The sequence below is a fragment of the Macrobrachium rosenbergii genome, chromosome 55 (genome assembly GCF_040412425.1).
Source record: "Macrobrachium rosenbergii isolate ZJJX-2024 chromosome 55, ASM4041242v1, whole genome shotgun sequence".
NCBI lineage: Eukaryota > Metazoa > Arthropoda > Malacostraca > Decapoda > Palaemonidae > Macrobrachium > Macrobrachium rosenbergii.
Genome location: NC_089795.1, coordinates 78,387,663 through 78,397,662, shown reverse-complemented (window position 1 = coordinate 78,397,662; position 10,000 = coordinate 78,387,663). Strand labels below are relative to the sequence as shown.

Below are 10,000 nucleotides of genomic sequence, written 5' to 3'. Positions count from 1 at the left end.
TTGTGTTTGTTAACATTTTTATGCAAGACAGTTTAGTTCTCTTTGGCTGGGGAGAGATATTGGTCGTGAAAGTTAAATAATCATTCGAAAAGGAGTTCGGTGTTAATGCAACGAGTTTGACGAAGAAAAGGCAGATGCGCAAACAGCGTTAAATACCGATAGCTATTTTCATCTCCGAATCAATAAGGAATCTCCTGTAAACAGAAAGCAAAACTGTCATGCTGTGAAACTCTAGCGAGATAATCTTCACACATAAAAAGTAAGTCTCTTAAATCCCCAAAATGTCTTAAGATATTTTGTTTCCCTTGGATTGGGCCACACGTAAACTGTGTTAGCCGTGGCATTTATATTACATGCTTTCTCCGGTATATGTCACACAAAACTTCATGGTTTATAACACAAAATGTCTGAGTGAATTTTTGGAAATTCTGGGGTTTTCTTTGGAATGAAACTTATTTTGACCTTTCTTCACTAACGGGTGAAGTAACTGTTGATGCAATATGTGTATTTTATATTATCACTCTGTGATAACATAACCTTATATATATATATATATATATATATATATATATATATATATATATATATATATATATATATATATATATATATATATATATCTATATATATATATATATATATATATATACCCTTTTATATATATAAACGTAGAATTATCAAACTTTCTATCGTTTTGAAAGTTCATTATAGCTTTTTTACCATTACCACAAAATTAAATGCCTGGTAATTAGTCTACTATGGTGGATAGCAACTGGAGTGAAGAAGAGGCGTCTCCACCGTAGTAGACTAACTACCAGGTACATAATTCTGTGGTAATAGTAAAAAATCATAATGAATTTTCAGAAAACGATTGAAAGTTTGTTGGTGAGGTTACCCCTTAAAGGGTGATAATTCCATGTGCAGATCTGTACAGAAAGTGGTAAAAAGGGTGGTGTAGATAAAATGGTGGTTCAGCAGTTTGAGATGGTTAGGTAATGTGGAAAGAATGGGTGATGACGAATTTGTAAGAGCGCAAAATTCAGTGATAGGGGGAAGGATAGGAAAAAGTAGAAAGTGCTTGATAAATGATGTAGAAGACAATGGGAAGGATTAGCTTTCATGTTCAGAGTCGCCGAGTGCGAGCAAGATGAAATTAGATGGAACAGCGTATAGAGGGTTCGAGGTGCCACTGATTAGTCTCCTGTGAATGGATATATATCAACTAACGCAGGTGTTCAACCACGATTCAGTCGTTATAGTATGAATGTAGCAGTGCTGGTTGTCTGTTTTTTCCTCTGGAGCCTCCCGCTATTAGGTGAAATGGCTAAATGTAGAAAAGATCTAGTAAAAGAATCGAGGTAATAAATATTAACCTTTGAAGCTCAGAATTTATTGCTCCCCATTACCAGCTCGATCTCTAACACATTAATGTAATTAAAAATGTGCTTTTAATTTTCCATGAAAATTAGGTTTTTTAAATCACCGCTAACGAAGTAATAGATCATTCTTTTTCACAGATCTCATTAGCGATATTAGTAAGTTTAATTAAAGGACACAGTCTTGAAATCAAAAGAAGGAAATACGGTAGTTATTATTTTTTAATTTGGACAGTGTTTTCTTTTGAAGGCCAACAGAATTGAGGCTTAATGTCCTTTTACAGCCCTGGCAAGAACAAACTGAAGGGAAGATGAAGTTAACCTAGGAAGTCTGAAGTAAAGGGCAAAATCAAAATCTTCTGAAGATGGCTAGAATTAGCAGTAATGATCACCTGCACAATTGCATGTAGGTGTAATTAACAGTTAATGGAAACGCCGCAACAAGAAATGAGAATTGTAAGCGAAAACTTTAAACATCTGAAGTTTTTTCATTAACGTAACTTCTCTCAGACTTCTTCTAAGAGGACTTTTCGCTTTCGCTTTGGTTGAACGCTTCTCCTTTCTAATCTTAAGCCTCTTATAGAATAGCTTTCCCTTTCTTTGTCGAAAAGGGAAGAGAAGAGGAGGAGTTTCCGAGATCCACGCGTTTTATTAGCAGACAAGCTTGATGGCGCGCGTTATGTTGGACTGGAACCCGGCGCTGCCCCCGTCATGTCTCCCTCACCCTCCCGATCCCCAACCTACCCCGCCCTCACTCGGGGCGGAAAAACAGGTTTGCAGGAGGAGGGTGGGTGTGTCATGCCTCCCCTACCCTCCCGATCCCCTACCTACCCCGCCCCCACTCGGGGCGGACAAACAGGTTTGCAGGAGGAGGGTGAATGTGTTATGTCTCCCCTACCCTCCCGATCCCCTACCCTGCCCGCCTCCACCCGGGGCAGACAAACAGGTTTGCAGGAGGAGGGTGGATGTGTCATTTCTCCCCTACCTTCCCGACCCTCTACCTACCCCGCCCCCACCCAGGGCGGAAAAACAGGTTTGCAGGAGGAGGGTGGATGTGTCATGTCTCCCCTCCTACCCCCCCGATCCTCTGCCACTCGGATTTTATTATTGTAGATATCAGATGTAACGTTCTGGAAGTTTGGTCTGAGTAAGTGACTCTCGTGTTTGTAAGGGGAAATTTCATTTGATGACCAACATTCTGAACGTTCTTTCCCGAAGTCACTGAAGCAAAATTTCATTGCGACGGACCACTCGAATCGAAGTCATTTCGCAAAATAAATAAACTTGGAGTATTGAGCTTTTGAAGACGTTAGAAGATAACGTTATTTCCTTTATGATATCTCGTGCGTTGTGACATATCAAAGGTATCTCACAGAAATATTCTTGTTCCGAGTATTAACGTAATTCACATTTTTCGTCTGTGTTCTCTCTCCTGATTGAGTGTAAGGATCTTCATAAATAACGAATCTTTAATAGGAAGCTAAATTTAATTTATCTTTATATTTTGTGACTGAATAAAATTTAGATTTCAAAGAGATGTTTAAGCTATAGTTATTGTGGTGTAGATAAGACTTTCAAGCTTAATATGATTGTCATCATGTCTTTGCTCAGTTAGATAACAATGCTCTTTTTATTCTATTTTACATTGTAGTTTGTACTGTATATGTTTTATTAATTCATAAACCTCTTATGGCACAATTACTGCTGTTAAATTTGCATTTTGTGTATTCCTGTACAGCGCCATCGAAATTTCACCTGGTTTGTCGAGGTTCTTTTTTTTCTAAGGTTAGTAAGTTTCCACTTTTCAGATATCAATTTTGACAGTTTAACTACGATAATAAACAGGCCTTTTATGTTCAAAGAACGTTCAGCTAAAAATGTTAGGAAAAGAAATCGACCAGCGGACTGAAAGTATATATACAATAGTTAGCCAATGATTTTGAATTTTACAAACACACAAACACACACACACACACATATATATATATATATATATATATATATATATATATATATATATATATATATATATAAATTATATTAAATTATGTATAGTATATATATATATATATATATATATATATATATATATATATATATATATATATATTCCAATATATATATTCAACTAAAGTAAAATCCTTCTCTCTGAGAAAATAATCGAAAGAAATGGCTCTTTCAATTTTAGAGATTTAATCACGTATTTTTCCTGTCCGTTGACTATCCGAAGGAACGTACTTCTTATCTCCTTGAGGAATTCGTCTTTTTCATCATGCAGTTTTCCAATGGGAATTATTGGAGGAATTTCTCATTTCAAGGTATAATGAAAATGGCTGTTTTCTTCATTCCGTTTTCATCTTCGTCGCGTTTCGCAATCTTCATTTCTTTTTTACCTAATTCATCATAAAGAGGCACTGCGCATGCGGAGTTCCAAGGCATTTTTATTCCTTTACGTTGAATAGTAAAGGTCGTGCAATTCTCTCTCTCTCTCTCTCTCTCTCTCTCTCTCTCTCTCTCTCTCTCTCTCTCTCTCTCTCTCGTAATAATTATTATTCTTTTGCTGAAATTTTTGAATAATGGAACGTTATTTTTAGGATACATCGTTGATAACGTACGCATAGTATGTGCTAATGAACCCGAGTCACATTTGTTTGCGATATAATGCGTCCTGGTTGCGATATTGAACAGCAGGGCTTCTCATTGTTACGTCTTGTATGAGCTTTTCTTTCTTGAAAAAGGACATTCTTATATGATTGCTGAATAATTTGTAGAAGTAAGTTTTTGAGCTTTGCATTTGCTTATAAATGCGCAGTAAAAAGTACGTCTTATCGATCTTATTTACGTGAACTAGCCCACATTATTTTGTGTAAATTTAGTATTGTATTGTTTCATTATGTTTTCAGCTGTGAGGTTAGGACTTTTGCATCAGAAGTCGGACCCGTTGGTACTGTAATTTACCGCAAGATAATTTTATTCTACAAGACTGACAGAGCGAGGAACTTAGTTATACAACTCTGCCTCCGCTTTAACGTCTGACATTGATGCCACATGACCGAACCATCTCAAAATACTTGAACACATCTTTGCCGCTTCAGCTTATCTCCAGATGTCTAACCGTTTCTGTTCTACTTATGCCACACATACTGCACAAACAAATCGTATCAAAACTTCAGCTTTTTTACTTTATGTATATTTAGCAAATACACTTCACTTCCACAAAGGGTAGTTGGCTCAACAATCCTTTCTTATATTCCAACCTTGGCTTACATAAGCACACCAATTTTCTTCCAAATGCTCTGCGCAAATCCTGCTATTCCTCACCTATTCTGATTTGTAACTCGCCTTTTCTCTCATCGTACAATCGCACGTTGTATTTGCCCCTTAACCTCCAATACAAATAAACTGTTTCAATTCTTCCACTATAAATATCAACATTCATTGCTCCATCATCTTGGTTTCTGTTTGCCCTAACAGTTTGTGTTGCTGATATTTACTTTCCGCTTTCGCCAATTTCAAGCGCTTTCAACTGCGTTCACTAGATATACAGTTTAGACAGCGTATTCGAATTTCTCACGATAGTGAGCGTATCCAAGGAAATAAGCAAAGAGAACCTTAATCTTCTTCCATTTTAAATTTAAAGGAAAATGAGCAACGACGTGAATTTAAATAATAGAGGAAACTAATATTGTTGACAAATAAACCATTCAATAAAGCGAAATTATCTGAATGTAATTGAACAATGGAAATATATTCTGACTCTGTTTTTAATTAAAACAAAAGTTACTCGAATTTAAACCAATACAGAAAACGAGTAATGGAGCGAATTTTGACAACTACAAAAATTGGTAAATACTTTACTCTGTCAATACAGCTGAGATTCAGGAAGCAATGAGGAATGAGGAGTTCGTTGCTTTGCTGTCAAGTTTCTTTTCTCCCTCCCGCTGAAAGCAATTACATAGGCTAATTACGAAATTGCCTGTCACAAGTATCACAAAAGTTTCGACGGCTAGTGTTTTTTTTTTTTCTTGGCCGTTACCAGCAATCTGTTTCTGTTGGATAATTTACAGTACACGTGGAACGTATCGTCAGGGTATGATAAAAATAGCTCCGACCAGGGATAATTACTTAGTGGAATTTGTGTGATCATTTTTGGTTCTGAAAATCTTTTCAGTGACTCGTCCTCTTACTTTGAAGTACAGGTATTGAAACATTTTTCTGTGTAAATATTTGGATCCTAGTTACCAGTTGGGCTACGCGTTAACGTTGCAAATTGTTATGGATCGTTCCTAAATATTATTTCTGAAAGATAGATAAAGTAGAGTTTCTTTTTATACATTTTCTGCGAGGTTGGAAACTCTATGCTAGCGTCAAATTTAAGCCCTCCAGTGAAAAAAGTGGTGTTTTCTTTTTTCCGTTCCTAATTTTTCTTTTAAGTTTCTATAGCTGTTATCAACTGAACAACATCCTTTATGTTGTACGATTAAAGCTCTGTAGTTTCAGAAAGAGATTCCTATAAATTCAATATATATCATCTGATGGTTGTAATTGTCACTTAAGAATAGGACACCTAAATAAGGTAAGGGCACCTGAAAAAGATTAGGACACATACATCTCAAGATAATGAATAACGACGAAGCTACGTCACGTACACACACAAAAGTTAGTGATTAAAGAACTTTTGGATAAAGCACCAGCATTACACCTTGATATAATGATCCACTCTTTTAAAAAGTTCCCACTCCCAAATAGTTAATAGCAGTTGATACAGCCCACCTGGAAAAAAAGCCCGCCGTTATGGTCAAATGTTATCATTTTCTCCAGGAAATTAAGCTTTACGAGATATAGTAATTATGTGAAATGGCGGAAGTGATTATTCTGTTTTAATTATAGATTTGTACATGCGATAATGAGTGAAACGATTGGTGTTTTGAAGGTATCGTGCCAACGTCGTTAATCATTTATTCAATGTTTAGAGGACGAATATGATAGCGACTTATTATATGTAGAGCGCCCGTTATTTATATATATATATATTGTGGTGTGTGTATATAAATAATTATATATATATATATATATATATATATATATATATATATATATATATATACAGTATATATAATGAAGTCATGCATGTATTATCAGCAAAACCTCCTGTAAGTATGTAAGCACAAGCATGGCGTATTTGTGGTATGTGTATCAACCAATATGTCACTTTGAGTCCTTACTATTAGGTATCACTACAGGGCCATACAAATAAATTCAAGACGAGCTCTACAACTGTGAAGGAGCAGTCCAGTAAAAAAGGGGGTGGGAAATGAAAGCATTCTTTTTCTCTCCTGTAGAAACAAAACAAGTTTTCTCCTGCAGCGGAAACCAGAAAACATGAAACTAGGGAGATAGAAAGGGAGCGGAGTGACGGAAGCTGGGTACAGGAAATAATCGAGTTAAGTCTTTTCCTTTGACGATGGTCGAAACAGTGAGAGAATTATTTCGGCAAAAATAACTTTTACGAATGGCTTTTCTTACCTTCCTTCTCTTGGCTATGTACATGGCTCGTATGATGAGCATGATGAGAATGGTGAGGAGAATACAAGGCAGTATTTTGATGATGACACTGTACAGCCAGAAGTGGACGGTCTGTAGAGGCCCGTTTTTGGCTCTCTCGCTGAAGTCCACGTGGTACAGTGACTCGTTTCTGCGCCTGGTTGTGGGGAACAAAGGATAATGACATTAGTGATCGTTAGGACTGACAACGATTGAGTTAGTTTCTTGGCTTTGTTAATGAGTAACCCTGACTGGAATTTTTGCCTGGTGTTTTCTTCATGTCGCCCTTCATGTTCTTTTTTATTTCTTTTTTTTCCCTCTTAAACTGATGCTTCCCACTTTCCGCTGAAATCGCTTTTAAACTGGAACGTTTTTAGGGTAAGTGTGCATCACAGATGCTATATTTTAACTTTTTTTTAAGTGCATACGTAATAACTATAGTTGGTGATATCAGTTAACTTCTTAAAGAGATACAGATCTAGAAAAAAAACCCAATTTAAACCTATTAAATGCAGTTAAAATACCATATTTGACTTGTAACTTTGAAGATCGGGAATTTTTGTATTTACAGAACACTCGGTTTTATAATTTTGATAAAATTTCAGCCAGGGAGAATTGTTGGTTTTGTGAAAGATTTTTATAGGAGTGAATATAGGCCTTGGTAAAATGCTCGTTCATAGGATAGCAATGCAAGCGTATAGTATTTATATGCATATGCATCAGCATGAGTATATGAACATCGTATATGGTCAGCTATGATTAATTTATTAAGATGTTAGTTAGTCTATGATTCTGTCAATCAGAAAAATGTATGGAACGCACTTACTTTTTCTTTTCTTTTTTTTTTCTTCTCAGAACAAGATGTCTCTACGCTCCAGAGAACCACAGTTCCATATTTTTCTTTGAAATGCAAATTTCAGTTTTGAATACTGTGTAAGGGTTCTGGGGCCCCACCCACTTAAAAAAAAAATATTGCTCTCAGGTGAAAAAGGGGATTGATATTGCAGTTTGTTCCTAGGGCGAAGATAAAATTCGAGAAAACAGACGTTGCGGGGAGGAACAGTCACATACACACGCATATATATGTGTCTATATATATAACATATGCATATGTATTTATTTATATGTTTATATATGTATATATATATACATACATATATATATATATATATATATATATATATATATATATATATATATAGAGAGAGAGAGAGAGAGAGAGAGAGAGAGAGAGAGAGAGAGAGAGAGAGAGAGAGAGAGAGAGAGTTTTTGTGTAGGTACAGTAGGTGGATGTTTGTATTACAATTTTAATATTTTTCGAATTTGCTTATTATTTTTATTCTTAGGAATATCAAGAAGGGCTTCATGCTGGCAATCTATAGTTTTCTTAATTTTCTCTAACTAGCGTACTTACCTTATATATCCAGGAACAGCAGTGCTATGGCAACTTAAAGTGACAGACAGAATACCATTATGGTCTGTGAGGGAAAGTGTGATATGAATTCCAATGGGACATATACATAAGGTGCATCAGTGCTTCAATATATTTTTAGGCATTCCTTAAAAAAAGAAGGTAGGTATTATCGTGAATATTTTAGAGTTCCAGATCAGCTGATTTAATCTGGAATATCTGAATAAATTGGTTGGCTTTGCTGCAACGAGCGGCCAAACGCCCTCACGGGCCTAAGCTAGAATTACCATAACTGCACGATTTTTACCTTTAGGTGATCTGATCCCAAAGGCATATTTTCTTGAGGAGGTTTTCGAGAATTTTTTTAAGGCAAAGTTAGTGCCTAGCGATTACTTCTCAAGCCCTAAGGAAAGGGATTGGAATTTACTTATGCGAATAATTCCTCCAGTACAGTGATTCATTAATTTGTTGGGAATATGCAAAGGAAGAGGCATAAGTCCAAGTGTGCACTGACTTACGAAGTCAGTCTTGGAACACTGTGTCACCTTCAGTATTTTGGTCTATTTGTTTCAGTCATATCTCGGTTCTCTGGCCCGAAGTAGTAGCAAGAAGCTGTACTCAAGCAATTTTTCATCTCATGGATTTATACAGAGGGGATTTGAGTACTTTAAATGAAGCAGTTGGATCTGCCTCACTTTGTTGTGCACTGCTATGCTGCAGTTCTCCTTTTCGTCCCACACTTCTAAACCAATGCTCCCCTTCTCTTTCAGACGGGCAACTGTCTCTCTTCTATCCTTCTCCAGCAGACACTGAAGCTGTAATTCCTAGGGAGAGTCAGAATATGGTGCCTACGCTACAAAGTCTACTCTCACTCTCGCCCCGAACGAAGGAAGCAAATTCATGTTATCCTCGCATGGATATCTTGTTTCTAAAGATTGATATTCCGCTTTGATTCGTAAAGGGAAAGCGAATCCTAGATACCTGTCCTTGTCTAGTTTACGATCTGCATACGACGTTTGGAGCACCACGTTTGATGATCAAGCGCCAAAGAAATTAACGACCAGAACACAGGATGGTTTTGGTGTTTCATCACGTAATTGGAGTTTGCGTACCAGAACCATGGAATCGTTCAAAAGATAACAGTTACATGCATGTAGTAATATTGGATACGGTTCTGTTTATATTTTAGATAGAGGTCCGGCGATAAGTGTGCGATATTTGTAAGAACTCGCTGGGTGTCTGTGATTTATAAAAAAAAAAAGTATCGAATATTTTTGGAAATGTGTTATTTTCTCCGTTCATATTTGTGCTTCCATCATCGTTGTTCTAATCTTGTTTATCGTCAACGTATGTTCATTTTTTTTTTATATCTCGAGAAGGTTTTTACTTCGCGTTTGTACAGATATGCGCTTCTACGTAAATTGATTAGTGACAAACAGATAGCATTTCTACCTCAATGTGTCTCATAGGAATTCGAGATGAGAACAGGAGGGAGGCTTATGGTGCGTTCAGGGAACGGGTGCAATTTCCTGGTTTAGACTTCTATTCTGGTAATGTTGATTTACTTACGTATTCATTGCGTGATAGACATTGCAGGTGCCCCGAGCCATTAATTCAACAATGCTTGTATTTATATGCAAAGTCGTGTATATGGTTTTTCATTCTGTTT

General features: G+C 36.3%; 2 protein-coding genes across 2 annotated transcripts in view; one reads left to right on the top strand and one right to left on the bottom strand.

The window, feature by feature from the left end:
• LOC136835471 (beta-1,4-mannosyl-glycoprotein 4-beta-N-acetylglucosaminyltransferase-like) overlaps positions 1-10,000 on the top strand; it is a 500,376-nt gene that overhangs the window by 265,977 nt on the left and 224,399 nt on the right. Inside the window, exon 4 of the mRNA XM_067099034.1 lies at positions 3,115-3,161. The gene's annotated coding sequence lies outside the window, so the exon portion shown is untranslated. The remainder of the gene's footprint in view (positions 1-3,114; positions 3,162-10,000) is intronic.
• The window catches only part of LOC136835472 (G-protein coupled receptor dmsr-1-like), a 97,733-nt gene that overhangs the window by 18,801 nt on the left and 68,932 nt on the right, over positions 1-10,000 (bottom strand). The window contains exon 5 of the mRNA XM_067099038.1: positions 6,903-7,077. Coding sequence (XP_066955139.1) covers positions 6,903-7,077 — 175 coding nt within the window. The remainder of the gene's footprint in view (positions 1-6,902; positions 7,078-10,000) is intronic.